The sequence below is a fragment of the Anabrus simplex genome, chromosome 1 (genome assembly GCF_040414725.1).
Source record: "Anabrus simplex isolate iqAnaSimp1 chromosome 1, ASM4041472v1, whole genome shotgun sequence".
Lineage (NCBI taxonomy): Eukaryota > Metazoa > Arthropoda > Insecta > Orthoptera > Tettigoniidae > Anabrus > Anabrus simplex.
The window spans coordinates 639,614,397-639,640,353 of record NC_090265.1 but is presented as its reverse complement, the minus strand read 5'-3'; the positions used below and the strand labels follow the sequence as shown (position 1 = coordinate 639,640,353).

Genomic DNA, 25,957 nt, shown 5'->3' with positions numbered 1-25,957 from the left:
CCTAGCCCTTTCCTATCCCACCATCGCCGCAACACCTATCTGTAACTAAGAACCTCTCTGTGTCGGTGTGACGTAAAGAAAACTTAAGACAGTCAGATGCTTTACTTCGATAACAATAATAATGTTATTGGGTTTACGTCCCACAAAACTTCTTTTTCGGTTTTTGGAGACTCCAAGGTGCCAGAATTTTGTCCCGCAGGAGTTCTTTTACTATTCAGTAAATCTACCGACATGAGGCTGATATATTTGAGCACCTTCAAATTCCACTTGGCTGAGACAGGATCAAACCTGCCAAGTTGGGGTCAAAAGGCCAGCGTCTCTACCATCTGAGACACTCAGCCCAGCAATGTATTATTTTGCTTTTTATAGTCTTCTGATATATACTGTTTATTCTTGTCAAATTGACCAGGATCCATTTGAGGATGACATTACATCCTGAGACAGTATTAACAAGTTTGAGCCTTCCCCTATAAACTTTTTGGACTGGTGTTAGATGCCATTGAAAATTTGTGTCAATCGGCTTTTCGCCAACATACCTTTTTTAAGTTTACGGAATGCAGAGCTCACTACTGTACTGAGTTGGTGTATGTCTCCGCCTAACTGCGCATGCGTCGGAACCCACCAGGCATGACTAGTCCTTGGCTTGCCAGCTATCGCGCGGCAGTCCCCAGCGTGAAGCCAAGATGGATGGAAGTGTGAACGTGTACTGCGCTATGGAGTGGTGGTTTGTTCTGAAACCACCGTGATTACACATCTAAAGGGGATGTATCCCTGCTGAACTTGCTGTCGACCTCTTGCCGTTGTTTTTGGGATATAAATTTGAGTGAATGCTTCTTTTGGATTCATCGTAACAAGATCTAGTTAGCTGGCCTCGTGGTTACCTGCTTCAACAATGACCAGGTTTGGATTTCTCAAAAAATCTACTGACTCAAAGGTATGTACCTGTGTTTGATTTCCCTCATTCGCCGTGAAGAAGAAAATATATGTGTTTTCGTGGATTCAAGAAAAGTAATAATAATAATAATAATAATAATAATGATTTATACTTCCTCCTCAAAATTGGTACTTTGTGTCGTGTGCGTTTATGAATGGTGGAAAACTGTTTCGGCCAGCTAATCACTCTATTAAGCATGGAATATGCACGGTGAACTGAATTAGAAATATTTTTTTAAAAATTGTATAACCTTTAATCGTTTACAGTTTGTAACTTTCCGGTGTGAACCAAGGTGCTGTTTCCAAGATAGCGGGTTTAGCTTTTCCCTTGGGGTTTCGGTTTGCATTCTGTGTAACTTTCCCCTCTGTTTCATATGCATTCTTTATGCTCGCGTTTTCTGTTATATATTTATTTATTTATTTATTTATTTATTTTTCTCTGTTCGTTATCCTCCTTGTTTGGAAGGAGGCGTTGCGTTATGTTTTTCCTGTTACTGTGGCAACGTGATTTTGTTGGGCATTGTTGTTGGGATTTTGATGATGTAGTCTGGAACACGGCTCCTGTGTGGATCTTGCATAATATATTTTTGGGTTGTGTGTATCGTTGGCTATTTCTCATGTTCCTTAATTAATTTTGGCCAACCTTTTAACTTTGTTTTGCCTTTTCTTGGTCCAGGGCGGATGTGTAAACTTCTACGTTAAACTTCAATTTACCTTGGAAACAGCCCTTGGTGGAAATTTAACAAATTAATTGTGGTAACGATGAGAAGCGACCGGCTTAACAGTTAACTGAACTATTATTTTGTTTACTGAGTATAGTATTTTACTTGCTTAATTTTGCGTGATCGATCACATTTTATTTAAACTAATAGTTTCTACTGGTATTAAGGTACGGAAGTCGACTTTTGTTTTTTCCCTGTCTTGTTTTCAAATTAGTCATTTATTATTTGTTAAAAGAATACCAACATTTTCTTATTTAATGATTCCTAATTTGTTAATTATCACCAAACCATATCAAGTATTTTCAGATTAATTTATTGTTAGTTTGTCATTTACATTAAGTTCAATTTACTTTCTGATTATAGTTTTTCCCTTTCTAAAATAAACCTAGGTTTTCTCAAATTAACACCATTTAAATTGTTACCTCCCATTTAATTTCAATTAAAGATTTTAAATACCACTAAGGCGTTGCTTTTCATTCACCACGTTTGGTGGAACACTGTCACTGCTTGCTTGGGTATTTGTATCCACGGCCTTAAGCCGCCTGACTTCTCTGCTTCCGGTAAGTGTGTTAATTTCTCCCTTTTGGTAATTTTAATGTATCATGTTTTTGGTTTGTGTTTTTAAACCTTTGGATTGGTTTTGTTCTGGGCTCTGTTGTTTTACTTGTCCCCTTGTTCTTCTTCATATTCGTTTTAACTTCTCTTTTGGGGCGGACACGCTAACAACCTTCTCACCAGGGTGCTCTTCTCTCTCTCTCTCTCTCTCTCTGTGTCTCTCCTTTCTCTTTTCCTCTCTTACTGGTGGGTAAGGTTATGAACCCATCATCCTTAGGTTGTTCCGGGGACCTGGAGGATGGTGTTTGTTTGAATCCATAGTCTTACATGTGGGCACACGTTTTTGTTACCTATTATTTCACTGCCTACTACAGAGAGTGAGTGACCTGCCTAAAGTTGCTGTCTACTGAGTAGCTTGTGAATATAATGAAAATCATAAGGAATGTTGTTAAAAACAATCAAAGTTAAAAAACGTAACATAGCAGTTGCTTTGCCACGATTGATTATGTCATAGTCAGGTGATCAAGTTTACATTTGGTTTCAGATATTTAAAAAATATTTCTTCACTAAAAAAGAATGAAAAGTAAAGAACCGATGGTGAATTGCCACAAAAATATTCATATCTACTATAAATTTCAAATTCAACTGTTGTATAGTTTCGAATGGTAGCTTCTTAAGTTTGGAAAGGATTAGTCGGACAGTGATATAGCATTTTTTGACTGTAACCTCTAAAAAGGATATTACTCTTGTTAAAATGCTAGCAATTACCTTGAACATTTCACTTCTTGTAACTTGTAAAGCAGTAGCAGTTATAAGAACATAACGGAATGATTCAACTGAGTCCATGGTTTCGCTTTCGGCTCTCCGTCACGTGGTAATCGAATGAACAAATCATTTTGGTGAATCATTTTCAAATGAATCGGTTCTTCTAAAGGAATCAGATTCCCCATCTCTTGCTCCCAACAATATTCTATCTACTGATTCAGGTAAGTTACTTGACTTTAATTTTGATCTATGTGAACATTACCAGTACCTGCAACTTTAAAATCTTTACATACTGAATTTTTACGATTGATTTACAATTGAAATAAACTTTCAACCTATTAGGTCGTGTTCAGTACATAATAGCACATGTTAAAGAGATGTTAAGTACAGAACAAAAATAGCCAACCAGACACCACTGGAATCCAAAACCACAACCTCCCTATCCCATACACTGAAACTTCGTTAGAGAATCCCACCTTGTGGGAGCAAATACTATATAAATGTTATAAATTAATTGTGAAAGAGTCTCATTTGCTTGCACTTGAAAACACTCTTGTTGTACGAAGTATTGGAAAGGAAGAAACAAGCGTCCAATCAATCAATCAATCAATCAATCAATCAATCAATCGCCATTGATCTGCATTTAGGGCAGTTGCCTAGATGGCAGATTTCCTATCTATGGTTTACCTAATTTTTTCTTGAATAATTTCAAATAATAACAAACATCTCTCTACCGAGCTGCAGTCGCTTAAGTGCGGCCAGTATCCAGTAATCGGGAGATAGTGGGTTCGAACCCCACTGTCGGCAGCCCTGAAGATGGTTTTCCGTGGTTTCCCATTTTCACACCAGGCAAATGCCGGGGCTGTACCTTAATTAAGGCCACGGCTGCTTCCTTCCACTTCCTAGGCCTTTCCTATCCCATTGTCGCCATAAGACGTCGGTGTTGGTGCGACGTAAAACAAAATAACAAAAAAACATCTCCCTTGGTAAATTATTCCACTCCGTAACTCATATTCCTATAAATGAATTTTTTTCCCCGATTTGTCCTCCTGAATTCCAAATTTACTTTCATCAATCCTTGTTGTTCTACATCATCTCTTCTCAGCCCCTGACAAGATAGTTTCTGCTTCTTACCTTCGTCAAGGGGTCATCTTGGCAGATTTCCAGTCTTGATGCGGAAAGTGTAGAATGAGAAGAAAGCTGCGTAAGTACAGGAAAAGGGAAGAAACACAAGTAAAGGTAAGTACGGATGGTACAGGACAAACACAAAAGGAGAAAAGGATTCACACTGGATAATACAAGTATTGGAAAGGAACAAACAAGGTCAAAGTGTTGTATGCAAGTTTAAATGTGTCATCACACCGTCTGTAGTTAACAATGGCTTCAAAGAATCGAGCCTCCCTCAATTTCTGTACAAAGGTAGAAATTATAGAGGCAAGTGAAAAATACACATTGTTTGTTAAGTCTCTTGAGAATGAACATGAAAACATACCTGTAGAGTAAAGCAAATGAATATACAACAGACTGTCAATAAATTTAAAACAGGAAAACACAACATTTTGAAATTTTAGAAACAAAGGCAGAAATCAATGTTAGTGATTGAATGAAAGTTGTTTGATGAAGAAAACAGAAGAACATGGTATATAAAGATATATGAGACTGGTTCGTTAGTGCTAAGGCAAAAAAAATTAGTATTCAGGAATGTAACAAGATAGGGAAGTAGCAGAAAATTGTTTGCGCACAAAGAAAAGCTCTCCAGAGTGTGAAAAACAGTGAAACATTGTACAATATGGTACTTCTTTCTTGTGTTACGATCAATAAGATGTTATGGTGTAATCTCATTTAGGTGTATAATTCAGCAAAGCAACAGGACAAGATCTCGGACTACTCTATGAAACTCCAAAATGTATTACAATGCACAGTTACGCTACATAAACAGTGTTGTACATTACCTCTAATCCTATTTAAAGGAAATATGTGCACAACAGAAATTAAATGTAGTACCATGCCATTCCATTATGGACAGGTTTAAATGTTGGTTGTTATAAGATGCTTAAAATAATGAGCAGTCCATTGAATTCATAGCATACTCATGATACTGACAATAGTTTTGCAAAGAATTGCTGCAGTGTTCAAAAAATTTAGTGAAGTGATTTGTTCACTGCATTGGACAGTTGTTTCTCATTGTTTTTTATTTTGGGGGATTTGGATGTCTGAGACCATGAGAAACTTCATTTTCTTGTTAATTGTCTGTATGTTAAACCTGTTATTGTAAGGTGTGAGGAGGGATAACTAATTGTTTGGGTTTTAGGTATCAACAAGTTCCCACAGACAAATGAAACAACCCAGAATTTGCCACAAAATCAAACCCAGTCTATGATGGCCAATATTGCTACCAGTGTTTGAACTTTTGGATCTCTGAATGCAACATCTTCTCGGCTCTTATGTTCAGAGGGCCCATGGTTTGATTCCTGGCCAGGCTGAGGACTTTAACTACAAATAGTTAATTCCTCTAGCTCAGGAGGATTGGGTATTGGTGTTTGTCTTAATACACATCTTCATTTACACATCACAATATATCACACTACAAGCCACCACAGAAACACACAATAGTGAATACATCCCTCCACATAAGGTTGACATAAGGAAAGGCATTTAGGTGTAAAACTGGGCTTAATTCACCCCCAAGTAGTTGGGAAAGTGCAAGGAAGAAGATATATATCAAATTCAGACTCATTATCTACAATTCACAGTATGCTTAGTCATGAAGAAGGTTCGTTATTTGGAGCTAAACTGCTTTATTACTTTTGTGCACAATCTCTTTCTATTTTCTTTACTTTTCTTTCTGGTTGGTTGGTTGAGATATCACACAGCAAAGGTGGGTTTCGAACTCACTCGCCTCCCGAATATAGAGCTTGGCCGCATAGCCGAAGTGCATTAGCATGCGTGGCCGCTCCGCTCAGCAGACACATATCGTGTTATTATCGAGAAATAATATCATGGTATTCTGTTATTAATGATAATATTAAAGGGCAGTGCTCTATCCGAATTGCGACGTCGGCTATCTAGTCAGTACTTCTGGCTTCCGGATAAGCCAGGGAACGAGAGAACATTAAAATGAATATTACTTTACCTAAACATTAAACTCTGTGTTTTTTCACAAATTCAGTTTAAGTCAGATAAATTCAACTCCATGTTAATACTACAAAGACTGTTAAAATTATTTCATGAGAGAATGAGTTTTCTAAAGATGTTTCAGAGGCTTATTGACATACAATCCTGCCATTTACTTGGATTTCTGTATAATGACAATAGATTTAATGCAATTAACCTCTCAAGCCAGGAGCACGTGAATGTCACGCGCGCAGTAGTCGTATCTATCGGTGGATGCACGTGACATTCACGATGAACGCATCACTTGCTCCAAAACAGTCTAGCTCTGCCATCTCTTGACATTTCTCTGTAGTACGTAACATATGAAACCTTGAGGCTTGGTTCTCCTACCCCTCATGTTTTCTTTGGCCTATAACTGTAACTTTGTGATAAAATACATCTTGGTTTCACGTTGCTAACTACTGTTTTTTTCTTTTTTTTCAAGTGAAAGCATGGCAGGTCCAAGTACGTCGTATAATCTCATGTCTGAACAAATTCTAGATTGTTTAGTTGAAGTGGGTGATGGTGATATTATAGTATTTGACAGTGGTAGTGAGTTTGACAGTGATGAAAGCGATGAAGATTTTTTGCCAGAAAAAAGCCCTGAAAATAACGACGTAAGTGCACACGGTAACGACGATAGTGATGTTGAAAATGACAGTATCTTGCCAGTGAAGGGTCAACGTACACAAGAAGACTGGAAATGCGACAAAAAAATTCCATTTACTGGAACATGTGAAGTTGTAAACCAGGTACAGCGCATTACAGAAGTATTTAAACTATTTTTCGATAATGAGATATTGCGTACAATTACGGGCGAGAAAAATCACTATGCCAATGACTTTTTGAATTCAAAGGATGATGACCTGACACAGCAGTCCAGAGTTCGTGCCTGGAAAAATGTGGATAATGATGAACTGTATGTTTATTTTGGATTAATGGATTACTGGAAAACGAAAGGAAACACCATTCTGGTGCAAGGAATGTGGCATTGGGCTCTGTGTAGATGGGTGTTTCGAAGTTTATCACACTGAAGCCAACTTTCATGTGAGTTAAAATAACTTTCTTTACTTTTTTGTAACAAGGAGTCTATAGTGGTGTGTATCTCATCAAAATTTGGGTTATTTATATGCAAACGTTGTCTAGATATAAATGTTTATTTGAAGTACTGTATCATTACTGCTGCTTGGCCATTAAAATTGCCACCAGTAGGCACTGGCGAGATAATTTTATTCACGGCTTGAGGGGTTAATAAAGTATAAACTTGAAAATCCAATTTTCAAATACATTCATAAATGATACATAGAGTAAAATGTCAACTCAATAGTTACCATAATGTTTCTATAATCAGACAAGAATAATTATTCAAAATAAAGTCTAGCAGGCCTAGATGTTCACAAGGCTGTGAATAATTTTATAATAAAAACTGTTAATAGATATTTAAAGTAATATTAGTTTAGAGTGTGTTGTTGCAACAACACGGAACTAATAACACAGTGGTTTATAATTTCCAGTCTTCCATAAAATTAATGATTGTCAAACTGATGCCTATTTAAAAATAATTTAGAAATACTTCTATTTTATTTTAAGAGCATTTTCTATTAAAGCATGAAGGTTTTTATAAATTACAGCACGAATAATGCATTATTTTGTACGATCAATTTTTATGAGTAATTTCCTAACCGTACGTCGTACCATTCAAACTGTCTTGGCATTTTTAGCCAGAAATTCAAGGAACAGCTTGGAACTAGGACGGTGAAGAAAGAAAAATGAAAAAGAGAAGATCTTGTAACCTATAGCTCTTAATGATATTAAAAGTAATAGTTGCTTAACTGACAAATGAATGGTAATCTGGAAAACACTAATAAACTGAAATCTGTCGGGCAACACTGAAGTTATGAGAAAATACTATTTTAAATATGAACAAGCTGTAACTGATGCCCATTTGGCTGCTTCTTAATAAATCATTCCATCCTCATAGATAATAATGTTGTAGCACATTATGCCCAGGTAAAAAAACAAAGGACTTCAATTAACCTTTTAACGAACCACTATTTAACCCAGACTTTGTGGAACACAATGAGTAGTTATGATTTTTAGAAGTAATTTATCACAATACAGGACAGTGAAATTGGACAATCTGGAAAGGATGCAATATTTCAATTTATAACAACTTTTGTATCGTCAGAAGATATGGAAAAAGATTTTTCTAATCTTGGTGTGTTGCTTTCTCAACTGAGAAATAAACTATGTACAGAGAATGCTTTTAGGCAGGCACTTTTAATGAAACACACAATAACACATAAGATGATAGGATATGGAACCCTAAATCATGGTAATAAATTTATTATAATAAAACTCTTTCAATAATTGTTTAATCTTCTTCTATTGTATAACAATTTGATTTTGTGAAATAACTTTATATTGTACAAATATTAACAGTGTTTACGAATTTACGAAAATTATTAGAATAGTAACTTGAAATAGACTTTCAGTTTATTGAGCACGAATAGAACATGCCAAAGATACGTTGATTACAGACTGGTGGGAACCAAACCCACAATCTTCAGATTTTGCATCCAATGCTCTCCTGATTGAGCTATGGTGTTGATGTTGTTCTGTTGGTGGAGATCTGACCTACATATCAGTAGGCCTATTCAGTTCAAATGGCAGGGAACTAGCCCAAACTCTACAGTTAAGTACTGTAGGGCTAGACCCGTAGCTCAGATTCCTGTCAACAGAACATATAACCAAAACCACTGTAGCTCAATCGGAAGAGCACTGCACGCGAAATCTAAATGTTGTGGGTTTAGTTTGCACTAGTGTCTTGTACGACATCTGTAGTTAACATCTTTATGGCAGGTATGAATAGTACTCAACATGACCTAATAAGCTAAAAGCCTATTTCAAGAACAGTGTAGTCATGAAGCTATATACCGGTATTCATTATTGTCACTTTTCATGAATTAGAGATTTCTACTACAAGCTGTATACATCAACCATTAATAAACCACCCAGTGATAAACAACTAGCCAAGAATTATACACATGAAGTAACACCGGAAGTAACCACTGCTGAGATTGAAAATGCACTTAAACAACTAAGGAATAAAAAATCCCCTGGGGAGGATAAAATAACGAATGAAATGCTGAAATTAGGTGGAAGAGATCTGCTAGAAGCCGTGAGAATACTCATCAACAAGTGTATTAACTCTGGAAGAATACCAGAAAATTGGAAAAATGCTAAAGTGATACTTCTCTTCAAGAAAGGTGATAAGGAAAATTTAGAGAACTATCATCCTGTGAGTTTGTTATCACACCTTTACAAGCTCCTGACTAAATTTGTAACCAACCGCCTCATAAGAGAACTGGATTTTTATCAACCTGCCGAGCAAGCGGGATTTCATTCCAATTAACCTGAAGACCAAGGTTTATAATACGTGCGTGCTGCCAGTTACTACTTACGGTCTGGAAACGATGACTCTGACGAAGGAAAGTGCTCGCAAGCTTCAGCGAACACAACAAGCCATGGAGCGACAGATGCTAGGGATCAGCCTTACGGATAAGATCCGTTCAGAGGACATCAGGAGAGGAACTAATGTAACAGACATCCTAGAGAGAGTAGCAAGACTAAAATGGCAATGGGTAGGACACGTAGCTCGACAAGACTACAACAGGTGGACCTCTAGGATTGTTCACTGGAGACCATGGGAACACAAGAGAGGCATTGGAAGACCCCAGAAGAGATGGCTCGACAACATAAAGCTGTTGGCTGGAACACGTTGGTTCCAAATGGCTCAAGACCGAAGACGATGGAAGCACATGGAAGAGGCCTATATCCAGCAGTGGATTGAAATAGGCTAGAAAATATATATATATATTTTTTTGCTAGTTGCTTTACGTCGCACCGACACAAGGTCTGATGGCGACGATGGGATGGGAAAGGCCTAGGAGTTGGAAGGAAGCGGCCTTAATTAAGGTACACCCCCAGCATTTGCCTGGTGTGAAAATGGGAAACCACGGAAAACCATATTCAGGTCTGCCGACAGTGGGGCTCGAACCCACGATCTCCCGGATGCAAGCTCACAGCCGCGCGCCTCTACACGCACGGCCAACTCGCCCGGTAGGCTAGAAAAGAAGAAGAACAATTACGGAACAAATCCACCATGAGTAACTGAAAAGATGGAGAATTCCTTTTCATGTTCGTCTCTCTATACGACTTGATTCGATGCTTGTTTGTTCCTTACCAATACTTAAAAAATAGATGGATGGTGTGACATTCACTTCCTACTGCTAAATTCATTCATAAAGTGCAATTTCCTTGAATATACAATATGTTGAACTTTTAAAACATTCACTGTTTAATAACAGTGTGATAAAAAATAACAAACCTACTAAAATTTTTCTAATATTCTTGGAAGTAAAATATTTAGGTCTCATCTACTACTATAAAATATTACTTACTCTCTTATGACACTCTACAGTCATGTACTGTAGTGCTAGACCTGTAGCTCAGATTCCTGTCAACAGAACATGTAACTAAAACCACTGTAGCTCAATCGGAAGAACACTGCACGTGAAATCTAAATGTTGTGGGTTTGGTTTGCACTGGTGTCTCGTAGGTCATCTGCAGTTAACATCTTTATGGCAGGTATGAGTAGTACTCAACATAACCTAATAAGCTGAAAGCCTATTTCAAGATCAATGCAGTCATGAAAGCTATATATTCACTATTGTCACTTTACATGAATTTTTAATTTCTGTCAACAAATGCAATATATAAGCACATGTAGAAAAAATTCAATTTAATTTAAGGCACATCTAGAAATTTACAACCAAGCAGGACCCTATACACACATAAAATTGAAATTAATGATCAAAATACGATTACCTGATTTACTGATTTGATTTTAAGTTACTTCACTTGGCCTACTCTGCAAAATGATCTCCTTACATAGAACAATGTATTTTACATAAGTCTCCATATAATTTCTGTACAACAAAATAACTGCAACTCACTGAACATTGAGTTTGCTGGAATTAGATATAACCAACACTCTCACACACCTTATAGCTGTCTTACACACTCATCATTAATGGCTTGAACAAATCATGGTAAAAAAAAACAAACCCATCATCAGTTTGACACAAATTCATAAAACTTTAAAATAATTATGCCCACTTAGCATCAGGTGACTCTAGACCATATGATAAATCTAGAGTCACCTAGGCCAACGAAAACACAAACAAATCATCAGAACTGCACAGTAAACTTCTCCTGTGACAAGAAGATACTTCCTTGTGTTTGGATATAAATAAACAGTATGGCAGATATATTTCAAGGTGGTAACTGCCAAACAAAAACGTGCTGGTTTATTCAACTAATTCAACCATTTCTCTTTCCTCTATTCTAGTTTATTGAATTACAAACAAGTACATCAAATCATCACTCATCAAAGGAAGGAAAAAACATGAAGCTGTTGAACTTCAAGACATTAAGAATCTCTATATTTTTAAAAGTAGGTCTGTTTATATTAGGAGATAGGATGTCTTTGGAGATGCTCAAGCTTCTTTCGACATCCAAAGAAACCGGTGGGGCAAACCTTGTATTCACTTGGAATGGCAACTCTACAGATGTGGCAAATTCCTCAATGTCTGGATTCTTATTAAGACTAGACTCAAGTTTATCTTTGGCTAAGCCATCTAACTACTTCCTTACGGAAGTAAAAATATCCCATTGTTTTTCCTTTTCCAGACCTTGTTCTTCTAATCGTTTAATAACTGTGGTCAGGTATTTGTAACTATGGACACAATATAGTTCTGTCTGCAAATTATGTATTTTCTCCAGTAACAGAAGTTGCTGTGGCTTAGAAATTGCACCTGCATCAGCTGGATCCAATGAAAGCACAAACACTCCAATTTTGTCAAAATTCTCACACAACATAGCACACTCAATCCACTATCCCCAGCGAGTAATGACCGGGAAATTTGGAAGGGGCAGGCCAGTGGTTTTCCTGTAGGCAACAACACGACTCAAGAGCTTTCGGCAGTGATTTGTGATGTCGTATTCATTCCTTATGGATTCACAAACCCTGTGAAGGGCATGAACCAAGCATGTCACATGCTTCAACTTAGGAAATACAGGTTTCAATTGATAAACAGCTGAAACCATGTATGGAGCTTGGTCTGTAACCACAAGAAGAAGTTTTTCAAACTCGATAGCAGTAGGCCAAAGTTTTTGGCAGAAGTCCATAATTGATTGCATTACTGTACTGGCATTGGCTTTCTGCATCTCATACATTCTCAACAACATGGGTTTAACGTTCTCCCCTGCTAAGGGGAAAACTAAAATGTTCAAAAGATATCGCTCCATTAAGTCTATGGTTTCATCCACAATGATTCCCACATCACAATCAGACACTTTCCCCTTGATTTTTTGTATGTTTTCTTGGTAAATAGGCTCCATGTAGTCTTTTCTTAAAGTACTCTCATCGGGCATTGACATCTTTGTGTATATTTCAAGAACTTCCCTGAAGGCTGGATGGTTCACCTTATTGAGTGGAATTCCTGCTTGCATAAGAGCTGAACACAAATCAATGTTTTATTCCTTCAAATTTTGAAGAACTCTGTTGAAAAGCATTTCGTAATAGAGGTTAATGCGATTCGTTTGCTTGAAGAGTCTTATTCATTTCATGCTTAGAGCTGGAAATGTGTTGTTTGATGTGATCTTGCTGGTGTTTTTCATCTAACAAAATTGTTGAATCACAAATAGTACATTACATAACAGTTCCATCAGCGTCTATGAAATCTTGTTTGAATTCCTGAGCCAGAGCAATAAATCGGGCCCCGGACACCTTTAGCATGGTAAAATCGCGCTTACTGGGAATTCAAAAACATATCAGATGTAAGGCTTTTCAGGCGTTTATCAGAGTGGGATGTGTCAGACCCTACCCACTGACGCTCACTCATGGGGAACAATTGCAAGCCCCAATCCCTAGCATGAAGGAGATTCAATGGATTGCCCAGTGCTTTCGGACTAGGAGGCCATGCTGATTCCTTCAGTGTAGCGTGCGTGCGGCCCAAACACCTAAGGGCATCACAGACCTGTCATTGCTCAATCTCGTGCGGCTAGAAGCCACCTGTCCCTCTAAGAAGATGTGTTGTCGCCAGTAGCACGAATGGATACCGGATGCAACTATTTAGCAGGCTAGAGTCTCATTCGTTATTGGAATTAACCAGACAAATCGCTCCACCAACTAAGAACGGCCATGCACCACCACCCACCGAATCAAGAAAGAGCTCTCAATCTGTCAATCCTTCCGGTGTCCGGGCCTGGTCAGGTTTCCCGTGTTGAGTCAAATTAAGCTGCAAGCTCCACTCCTGTTGGTGCCCTTCCGTCAATTCCTTTAAGTTTCAGCTTTGCAACCATAATTCCCCCGGAACCCAAAAGCTTTGGTTTCTTTAGTAGTACACTTGTTTACTTATGTAACAAAGTGCTAACACCAGTTCACTTGCTAACTCAATGCAACTATCACACAACTCACTCTTGCGCTCACTCACTCGCTGTCCACACTCTCTTATAACACCGCAAAAGTTACCAGAATGTTCTCATTAATGCTGGAACTGAAGTCTCAGCAATTTATAGTAGCTCCGAGCAGAATCCAGTTTTAATTCTCAGAACTACGCGGGTTCGGTTGCTGACATCTCTGCATCACCAGCCTCCGTCTCCATACAAACAGAGGACGTCTCTCACAGTAAAAAACTCACATTCATGAACAGCAGACTACTGATTCTGGTGGGATAGAATCACTCATTGCCAACTGCATTATTGTGGGCTACATTATAGCGGTAAAGCGAGAGAAAGAGGTTTTGTTGAACACACAATTATTTTTCATTGTTGCAGGTGTGCTTTCAACTCACGCATGGTGTTTACTGAAAGAGGTAGGCTTACTATTAACATGTACACAGCAAGCTGAGAAAACGTTAATTGAAAGTTAAGCATTTTATATCAATTAGAAATCTTATAGAATAAATTGGAATTAAAAGAAAAAGGGGGAAAGGGGGGGATTATGGGCATGGTTGGGGGAAAAAGGGATAAAGGTCCCAAAAAAGGGAAAAAGGTGCATGAAAAAATGCCTCTTTTCACAACTAGAAACAAACACTGTGATATCTTTCCAAATAGCATTAATTTACCCTAACAAAACAGATGCGCACCTAAAAATCCTAACCCTGCTTATTACTACCTTGAGGGAATTACTATGGGAAGTGAAACATAAAAATAACTAAAAACCTACCTATATTAGGGTTGGATCCATATATTTTGGGGGTCGCTGAGAAGAATAGTGACACTCCAGATGCCATTAAGTCGAAGTTCAGTCACGGGGATAAGAAAGGGTGAAAAAGAAAATATCCAACATGACCCAAGATTATGGATGAATGTATGTTCCAGGAAAGATCTCAACCAAACTTAGTACACGTATGACTTACTATTTGGAAAAAAATATTGTGGTGGTAAGACACCTGGCATCCCTATGTTTGGGAGGGACTATCACATGAAAATCATCGGAAACAACCAATATTAGTGTTGAATCCATACTTTTCAGGGTCACTGAGATGAATTCTGACACTGTGAATGAAGCTCAGCCTCCACTGACATGGGGGTCAGAAATAGTGAAAAAGAAAATGTCTAAAATGACCGAAATTAGCATTGAATCTACAGTTTTCAGATTCGCTAGACCAAATGGTGACAGTCCCAATGACAGTGGGAACTGCGTGAATGAATAGATAGATAGATAGATAGATAGATAGATAGTTTATTTCAACTAGCAATGTTAGGGAAATGTGACCCTATCTTACATTTAAGCCGTGAATACATAAATAAAATAAAAATATTGAAAAGTAGACACAAAAATTAGTATGCTACTAAGCTAGTTACTGCACAAAAAATATCTAATATACTACACAATATAAAATAAGTGAACGTTTTACTTCCTAAGTAGGATAATGTAATACCTACGAAGAAATTAAAATACAATAAATTACAACAACAACAACAACAACAATAATAATAATAATAATAATAATAATAATAATAATAATATAGATAACTGCACTATTAGTTACAAATTAATGTTCACTACCAGAAATTTCTCACATTGACGAAAATTTTAGATCTCATGTTATGACTGTGGGTGAAAAACATTACAAAATATGGATCGGCATAAGGATTATTATACCGGGAACCACAGCTGAGTACTGCTACTGCTCTAACAGTGAAGATGAATGATGATATGGTAAGAAGAAAAAGATGAAGACCTGTCGTACTGCAAGTTCATCTCAGGGAGATATTTTGAGCACCTTCCTTCAAATCTTCCATAGTTTGATATCCTTCTGACCTCCTGCGGAAGGGAGGTCCATTCATGGCTGGCTACAACAATGAAGGAATTCTTGAAGGCTGAGGATTTATGCTTAGGAATAGCGAGCAATATTGTGTTCAGTTTTATCATGGTGTTCATAAAAGCTATGAAATTTTTCATACAGGTAGACTGGTGATTGCAAGGTAAGGATTTGGTGCAATGAAATCAAGGTATGCACCATGCATCTCCCTTCGAGGCGTAGCCATCCGAGGTCAACATAAGACTGAGTAACATGATCTGAAAATTTCAAATTACAGTACATATAAATCTCACACGTGCATTATGTGCACACTGTAGTTTATCTTGGGAGTTTGGATTTTGAGTCTTTGAAAACTAAGTCACAATAGTCTAATGTTGGAAGAACAAGGGTTTTGACTTGTTTCTTCTTTAAACTTGGACAGGAAAGTAAATTTGAAATGGTTTAAAGTGTGCAAGGTGGCAAAATCTTGTCTACTCACAGATATTGTCCGATCCAAATACGAGAGGTGCTGGTCAATGATTACTTCCAGGAGTACATCATAACTATAGTCCAATGTATAAATACATACAGTTATCACTTATTTTTATTATTTATCTGAAAGGATCAACTACTTCGCAGACAACCTGAGCTGCCACATAGACAAAGTTCCACACAAAACAAAATAATCTAATTAAAACACGCAACAATAACTCAGTATGTAAAATATCAATCATCATCACAAAGAATTTTACGAAAAATTCACTTCATACATAATTAACAGGTAATACCCCGCAGTACATCACGCCAATTCGCTTATGCAGATGACCTAGCAATAGTTACTCAGCAATTCAATGTGAATGAGATAGAAGCAATTCTGAACAGAGACCTTGACATTTTGAGTGAGTACTTTGATAAGTGGTGTTTGATACCTAGCACCAGCAAAACGGAAACCTGTCTCTTTCACCTTCATAACAGGCAGGCAAACATTACTTTGAATGTTTCCCTCGACAACTTTCCCCTACCACACAATCCTAACACCGAGTACCTTGGAGTAACTCTTGATCGGACACTATCGTTCAGGAAACATTTAATGAATACCGCTGCTAAACTGAAGACCAGGAATACTATCATTCAGAAACTTGCAGGTTCTACATGGGGAGCATCAGCATCCACTCTTAGGTCGTCAGCACTGGGACTGGTATACTCTACAGCCGAGCAATGTTCTTCTGTTTGGCTGAATAGCCCTTATGTTAAGAATATTGATGTTGTTCTGAATCAGACGATGTGCATTGTTAGCGGCGCAGTCAGATCTACTCCTCTTTTCTGGTTGCCAGTCTTGAGCCACATAACACCTCCAAGGATTTGCAGACAAAACAACCTAATTCGCGAATTCAGGAAGATAACAATGAACCCAAGTCTTCCCATTCATGAAGACATGGTTGTTAGGTATGGACGTCTGAAGTCAAGATCTCCACCCATTCAGACTGCAACGGAACTCATCAATAGGAACTTTAACGGTTCTGATGAATGGCAATTGGAGTGGACCAACACAGCTCCAGATGAATGGCAGACCCTCTTTAGTCGCCAACACCCACCACCTGGTTTTAATCTCCCCAGAAGAACTTCGGTTCTTCTCAACAGAGTCTGTACCAAACATGGACGATGTGGATCATTGTTGCATATGTGGGGTATGCACTCCTCCCCTAAGTGCAACTGTGGTGAGAAGAAACAGACCATCCATCATGTTGTCACCGTATGTCCTAGGAGGTCATACTCCGGTCAGCTGAAGGAGTTTGTGTGTGCTTCTGATGGGGTTGTACAATGGTTGGACAGCTTAGATTTGAGTTTATGAACTGTTTTAGATACTGGTTAATTGTTTAAGGTGTTATATTGTTTGTTATATTTTTAAATATTTGTATGTAGAGTTACGTACTAGCCATAAGCTAAATAATAATAAATAACTGGTAAATCCTAAAAATAAACATTCAAAAAGTGCCCATGCAGCACATGAAGCACTTTCATATCAAGTCAAGTGACACATTTAAAACAAATGCTGCGGAGCAGCACAGGTCCTCTAGTAGACAACTTGTCCGGCTCCATGGCTAAATGGTTAGCGTGCTGGCCTTTGGTCACAGGGGTCCCAGGTTCGATTCCTGGCAGGGTCGGGAATTTTAACCATCATTGGTTAATTTCTCTGGCACAGGGGCTGGGTCTATGTGTTGTCTTCATCATCATTTCATACTCATCACGACGTCAAGGTCGCCAACGGGTGTCAAACAGAAAGACCTGAACTTGGCGAGGCGAACATGTCCTCGGACGCTCCCGGCACTAAAATCCATACGCCATTTCATTTCAGTAGATCACTTAATGAAGTTTGAATTGTTGTGCTTTACTGATATGTGATTTTAAGATCTGTGTTAATGTCTGTGCAGTGGTGGGCTTTGTCATATATGTGTTCACAGAAGGTCAAGTGTGTTGCGTCCAATTGCGTTTTTATATTCTTCGTACCTAGTGTGGAAATTAAGTGCTGTTTGGCCAATAAATGTATTATTTCAATTTGGTTCATAAGTTCATACATTCCTGATTTGGAAAAATGGACTTTTTTACTTTCCAATAACAAAACATGTCATTCTGTTTCTAATTACTCTTTTTTTTCATGTATGATCTGTTATTTAAGAATAGAATAGAATATCCACAGCCTGTTTCCAGTCATTCGACCAGGTCAAGAATAGAATGAATGAAGCCCCTATCTAGCAACGAGGATGAGAACTGAGCCCCCTGAAGCCTGGTTAATGACTGACAGATGAAATAAAATGATATTTGAGAGGGTTGCTGCAATGAAAGATGACAGGGTAAACCGGAGTACATGGAGAAAAACCTTTTCTGCCTCTGCTTTGTCCAGCACAAAATTCACATGTAGTGACTGGGATTCGAACCATGGAACCCAGCTGTGAGGTGCCGGTGCGCTGCCACCTGAACCATGGAGGCTCAATCTGTTATTTAATGTTTTCTTTTTTTTTAAGTATTTTCTAAATTTGCTTCAACCTGAATTAATTTTCGATTGAATGAATAGCCTAACAGAGATTGAGCGATTGCAGTGATCCCACATCTATATAAACCAAGAGAGTTAAAAATGAATTCATTCTTGGGATTTTGAATGTGATTTCTCCTCCCCTAGGATCATCACCCAACGAAAGTCTTTGACAACCCCGAAGGAAAAAGTAGATATCTAAAGTTTTAACTGAATGTGTAAATACTAATTTGAATTTCCTGGTGAAATAATCATATGTCAAAGGGTTAAATAACACCAACAAGGTGGCTCCTGTGATGTAAAAAAAGGGACTTTCAATGACTAAACAGGATAGTAACCATCCAACTACAGAGCACGTTGTGCCAAATCATATCCCAATGTAGAAATTATAAATTTGGCTTTTAATTTTTGTTAACATTTCACTTACTGTGGAGGCATTAACATTTAGGCTTTCACCATGCTCATAAATTTAATTTCTGGTATCTCATACCTCTCATTAAATGAAGTAAAACAATCACACTTAAAAAATCTCCAAGATTTATATATTTTCTAATGGGATAATAAATACCAGTATATAAATATATTCCTTTTCACTACTTTAGAAATACTACTTGGAAATAAACCTAACAATGCTGCTGCATCAGAATTAACATTCATTTCTTTATACATTTCTGTTATTGGATCACAGGATAGTAACCATCCAACTATAAAGCACGTTGTGACAAATCATATCCCAATTTAAAAATTATACATTTGGCTTTTAATTTTTGTTAACATTTCACTTACTGTGGAGGCATTAACATTTAGGCATTCACCATGCTCAAAAATTTCATTTCAGTATCTCATACCTCTCATCAAACAAAGTAAAACAATCACACTTAAAAAATCTCCTAGATTTATATATTTTTTAATGGGATAATAAATACCAGTATGTAAATATATTCCTTTTCACTACTTTAGAAAATAATACTAGTTTGAAATAAATCTAACAATGCTGCTGCATCGGAATTAACATTAATTTCTTTATACATTTCTGTTATAGGATCACATTATATGACAATCTGGAGTCATCAACATCTTCACTTTTACACTAATCACATAAACAACATCCATTTTACTGTCAATTCTCCATCAAGAATGCTACTAATCTTTGTAGTAGTTGAGATGACACACAGAATGAAATGCACTCACATGCTTGATTAACCTGTAACCAAACTGCCAGGGGAAAAAAAAGAAATCCCTCAATAAGGCAAACATAATAAAAAAGTATGCACAGAAAATCAGGAGTTTGCTGTGCCACAAAAAAAATTTTGACACAGTTTTCATAAAGAAACATATACAAATTGAATTCACACATTAAAAAAGATCAGAGAATCCAAGAAGATCAAATCAAAAATTAAAATTAATTAAAAAATGAATAAGAAAAACATTTTAATTTTTAATTTTCCATATCCCACAAAAATTAAATTCAACATAGCAAAATAAGTTGAAACAGATTAATTTAATGTTTTTGACAAAATAAAATTAAAGCTCTCAATTTTCAAATTCTTCCTATTTCTTGCTTTTCACTCACATACCTTTCGTTCATGAAGTTCATTATCATTCTGCAGATCCTGAGACCTACACTCTTGTTGCAGGATGTTGTATGCATCTTCAACATATCTCCTCTGGAAAGAATAAATTTTAAATTTAAATGTTAATAAAATTATAATTATGATAATATTATTTCACTGCTGATACTGCATATCTGTCAATATTACCAAACAAATCTGGTAACACAGGTAAACAGTACACAACAGAAAAGTACGAGCCTTTCCTCAATTCATTAATACATGAACAATGTTCAGAAAACTGTTTAAGAAAAACAGAATTATACATATTCACCTCCTGAACTTTACAATCATGCATGACACCAGCAAACAATAACATGATGCATCACAAGGAGGGGGAGGGGGGGGAACGTGAGCATCGCTGCTGATAAAAACAAGAAGTCCATTCAGGCAGCCAATAAGAGACGCACCTTCAGTCAATTGCAGCAACCAGTAAGATAAGGACTTTCAGCATTCACAGCAACGAATAAGATGACTTTTAGTAAGTGGAAGTAACAGCCTGATATGGAGAGTTCTGAATCCTATTTTCAGCTCTGCAATCATAGACTTGAAATCGGGAGAAACAATTAACTGATTAGTTGGCTGAGAAAAGTTTTTTTTTTTTTAATGGAAGAATCCAATTTTTGTTTTACTCGTTCAGTTAACCACAGAGAGAAAACTAAATGTGGAATTATTTCCGCATATATAATACAGGCTTTTTACTGATATGTAAACAGTATAGATGGATCACATCATCACAATCATTAAAAAGTTAATTTTAATTTTATTACACTTCTCCTTTTTACCAATCGTGCGGCGTCAACGTTTCTGACAGGTTGTTTCCATTTCCCTCGGTCGCAAATGGCATTTTCTCTTAACTTCTTTTCCCTGCGATCCTCCTGCACACAATCCATCCATCTTTTTCTGGGTCTACCTCTCTACCTCCAACTTTCCACCTCCGTGTCAAGCATTCTCCTTCCCACATAATTTTCATCCCTGCACTTAATGTGGACATACCAGAGCAATCATTATTCTTGAAAATTTCTGAATATTTCAATCACTTTAACGCTGCCTCGAATAAAGGTGTTCTTGATGTGGTCTTTCCCCGTAACCCCACACATCCATCCCAGCTTCTTCATTAGCCGCTTACATTGTGACTGCACTGTTAGCCAAGATTCTGTACAATATAGCATTGCAGGTCTCACTGCACATTTATAGGCTTTCCCCCTTTGTTCGGATATTTAGTCTATTGTCACAGAGGACACCAAACAACCTTTTCACATTAGACCAATCAGCCTGAATTTGGAGGGTAATTGCTAGATTTAGATTACCATCAGCAGACATAGTGGATCCTAAGGGCCGACTGCAGAAACGATGACTAGTTTTAAGCCTTAGACAACGCCTACCTAAAGCGACGTCTAAATCAAGCATGATCTTCCATTGTAGAAATAATGTTCAGTCGATGTTTAACTAGACATCGCTTAAAGTCTCAATTTTGGTTTGAAAATGGAGACAGAAGTATCTTTCACGCAACTCTTTGCTTGCCGCAACCAATGAAATTCGTCTGTGCGCGCGCCAAACGTCAGTCAGCTGTTTGTCTTCCTATAAATTACTCAAATATGGCTTAGCATGACCATTACGTGCCCACAGATAAGAGTATCACTTTCGGTGGAAATTAAATCTCATCATAATATTATTGACACTACAGCGACACACCATCATATGGGGAACGGTAGCTTTGATTATAGCATTGTTACAGTGAGTGTAATCTACTCAGAAATACAGTAGCTTCGACGAAGGGAAGATGAAGCAATAGGAATGTGTAACCGAGCATGTTGTACGGGCCATATAGATGTAGTTTGCATTCTGGAGATCGTAAGTTCGAAACGCATCATCGGCAGCCCTGAAGATTGTTTTCCATAGTTTCCCTATTTTTACACCAGGCAAATACTAGGGCTGTTATTATGGCCACAGTTCTTCTTCCCCAATCCTCTTTAAACAATAATCACCACCACTTGCCTGTTCCTATCTGATAGCTGCTGTATATATACAGTATATAAAAAACCCATACAACCTACTTTTTGCTTTTCACTATTATGTGTGTTTACTTGGCAGTAAATATAAGTGAATCCCTCCCGGTTGATGTATGTGACAGCCCTCTGACGATCGGGACACGTAATTCTGATATGTATGTACAATTCAATTCAATGGAAATTACACCATGTTTATAATAAAACATATCGGTTGCCAAGAACTGTATTCAAGTTGACAGTTACCGGACTGTCCCTTTGTAAGTCTCAAGAAACAAGTCTCTCGAAAAGCGAAACCTTATTTAAATCTATCTCCCCATACATGTCAAATGAACTGCTGCGAATTAGCAGCGGGCGACCCACAGAGAGGCCGTCAGGCTAACCTTTCTTCCTGGAATCGTCTCAACATGATAATACAAATTACATGTTTCAAGGTACGTGACCTCTGATTGTGATTCACTCCTCTCATTTGAGGTTAAACAGTGCTCTTGGCAGTGTTTAAACATGACCAGTTGAACATCGGTTTTAGACAGTGTCTAAGTGATAAATAGACCTGGGATTTCAGGCTCTAAAAAAATTAGTTTTAGGCGCCTAAAATAGGCTTTTAAAACAAGTAAATATGCTTTTAAAAGAGAAAACAGGCACTTAAAATATGTTTTTAAAATGTGTGGATAGGCAGGAAATAGAGTTTAAAATATTACAATATACACTTAAACTGTAACGTGATACTTTTTTTACTTTAAAAAATGTGGTATCCCTATTCTTAACCGAAATAACTGCAAAATTAAGACATAATAAAAAAAGACATCAAAAACAATATAAAAAGTAATGTGACAAAAAAAGTTATGGATTATATGATATACCGTTATCAGTACTGATCTAAAACCTTAATACTAAAATCATTGTACACAATTACAGCACTGTAGGCATCCAATAACGGCATAAACGCGAATGGAGTATGTGTTTATTATTTGTGAGGAACATTCCTACAGTACTTTCATTCGTAGTTTGCTTTACAGTACATAACAATAATCTTCTCCAAATTTTCCACAGTCAGGCTGTGTCTTTTGTCTGTTAAAATCATTTTGAAAGCAGAAAAAGTGCACTCCACACTCACAGATGTTAGAGGGGCATAGGAAAATTTATCTACATTTTTCAATTCAATTTCACTTGGTAAGTCTACCTTTTCCCCATCCATTACCTGATGTACCCTTTTCAGCACTGAATAACCTGAGTTCTTCTGCAGTACACTAGACCACTTGTCTCTTATTTTGTCCCCTACCTTGCCCCTAGCACTTTGTATGTTATTCTCAGCTTCCTCAATTACAGAAAATTGCTGTTTGAGACTGTTTCCTTTTTCCTCCATTTTTGTAATGGTGACTGGAAGAAATGAAAAATTTGCCTGAATATACGCAATGTCTCTCTGAACACTGGAACAATCATTAAACAGCTCTTTGACAGAAGACACACATGCAGAGTTGTCCGTTAAAGGCAAATTGTCTATCACAGTCTTGATTTCCTCAAGATGTTCTGCATAATACAGGGCAGCTTCCATCCAGGAACCCCAACGGGTGATGACTGGCTGTGGTGGAAGGGGAATAGAGGGGAGTTTCTCTCGAAAGATGGCTATTCTTGATGGAGCCTTACAGAACACTTTCTTCATTGTTGAAATGAGAGTATTTACTGCAGGAAACTCCGCCCTAACTGTTTCTGCGAGTCTATGCAAGGCATGGGCCATGCAAGTAACATGAATTAAAGAAGGATAGAAAGTTTTGAGGAGAGGTGCAGTGGCAATCAAGTAGGAGGCAGCATCGGAGACAAGGAGAAGGACTTTAGAATCATCAACACTCCCAGGATACAACAATTGCAACCCCTTGTTGATGAAGTATGCAATGCTTTGACTATTGACTTTCTCAAGCTGTTTAGAGCAAAGAAGGTGAGCGGTAGATGCCTGATTGGGTTCCAGTTTTCCTACTATAAGGTTAGCAATGTACCTGCCCACAGAGTCGGTGGTTTCGTCCACACACAACCATATGCAAGACTCCCTAATATCCTCCCTGATTGACAAAATGACCTCATTGTAACAAACATCTAAGTAGTTTTTCTTTAATGTAGATGCTGATGGGATGTGCTGCTTGGTGTATTTCTCTAAAAAATCTCTGAAAACCGGATTATGCACAGCATTCCAGGGGATATTTGCTGCAACTACGGCTCTACACATATCAGCATAGAAACCATTATGGATTGTAGGAGATATAGTTTGTGTGAGCAGAGTCTGTCTAATGTTACTTTTCATGGCTGCTTTCGCTTTGTGACTGGCAGTATCTGCATGCTGCTGAAGGTGGCATTTTTTCTCATGTGAAATCTAAAACACAATAAAGTGATGTCAATTAGAGACTAAGATGAGGAATAGAAAAGGTGAGCTATTGAATAAAATTTGTAATTTTGTACTATTTAAATTAAGCCATTATTACTCTAAAGTTAATTAAGAACAAGAACGCTACAGTCCCCGAAGGGCCTTGGCTTTCAATAACGGTTGCTGCCCAGCTCATGGCCTGCAGATAATGGGTGGAGTGTGGTCAGCACGATACATCCCTCAGCCGTATTGCCTTGCCTCCGTGACCCCTGCCCACTGTAGCTTCTCAATTGTCCTCACAATGCTGGGTCAACACCGTTCCAGACCTCATAGATTTCTAAATTACTGCCGGTACTAGAAATCGAACCCAGGTCGTCTGGACTAGGTCTCTACAATTAATTAGAGGAGCCAATATCAAAACCTTAGTTTTAGATTAATATGAAATTTACGATATATGCACATACCTGTTTATTGCAGTACTGGCAGAAAATAATCTTGCCATCAAAAGTCATCCCTGGAAATTGTACAAGCCATTGTTGTATAAGTGCACTCTTAGATGATTTTGTTTTAGGCATGATGAACTATATTCACTTAAACAAATGTTCTTTCACTGGTGACTTGACACAGAATGTCCCTTCTTACTACCTGCTCCTTGTTCATCCTAGATAATCTCCCCCCCCCCCCACTCACTCGACACAGTACGTCCTTTACTACCTGCTCGTTGTTCTTCTGAGCTAATCCTCCACCTCCACCCTTCACTCAGCATTCCTTTGGTGACAGTTGTCTGGGAAGAGCACATTTCTGTGAAAAACCCACCCTCTCCTGTTCTGCTCGTTCCAGGATGTCCATTGTGTGATTGTAAAAATTATAGAAGTTGAATTTTATTTTAAATGTAGAAAATGGGCATTTTTAGGCACTAAAATAGTAAAATAGGCTCTAAAGGTCCAAATAGGCATTTTAGGGCACTATAAAACTCTGTTAATGTAAGGTATTTATCATGAAACGTCAACATATTTTTAAAAAAATCATGTTATTTCGTAAGGAACGAAGTAGGCATCTGCCTTAAAATCCCAGGTCTAGTGATAAATAACGTCTGTGCAATGCGGCAGCCATATTTAGGCATTGTTTAACCGTAGACATCATCTAAATAGCGTTTCTGCAATCGGCCCTAAGTGTTTGAAACTGTTCCTTGTCTCGAGCTGTTTCCATCCATCCGAACAGTTTCATTCCCAGTTCCTCCGAGGCACATGTATTCAGTTTTATTCCAGCTGATTTTAAGACTTCTTTACTCTAGAGCACTTCTCTAGCATTCTAGTTTATGTTTAAGCTGTTCTCTACTTGTGCTGCATATCATCTGCAAATAGCATACAACAAGAAGCTCGATCTCTTAGATTTTCAGAGAGAACATCCATTATCAGATAAAAACATAAGGATTCTTTGTAGATCCTT

At 37.6% G+C, this 25,957-nt stretch overlaps 1 protein-coding gene across 1 annotated transcript in view; it reads right to left on the bottom strand.

The window, feature by feature from the left end:
* Window positions 1-25,957, bottom strand: part of LOC136884538 (uncharacterized) — a 399,078-nt gene that overhangs the window by 130,278 nt on the left and 242,843 nt on the right. Inside the window, exon 11 of the mRNA XM_067156823.2 lies at window positions 20,111-20,200. Within this exon, the coding sequence (XP_067012924.2) occupies window positions 20,111-20,200 (90 nt within the window). The remainder of the gene's footprint in view (window positions 1-20,110; window positions 20,201-25,957) is intronic.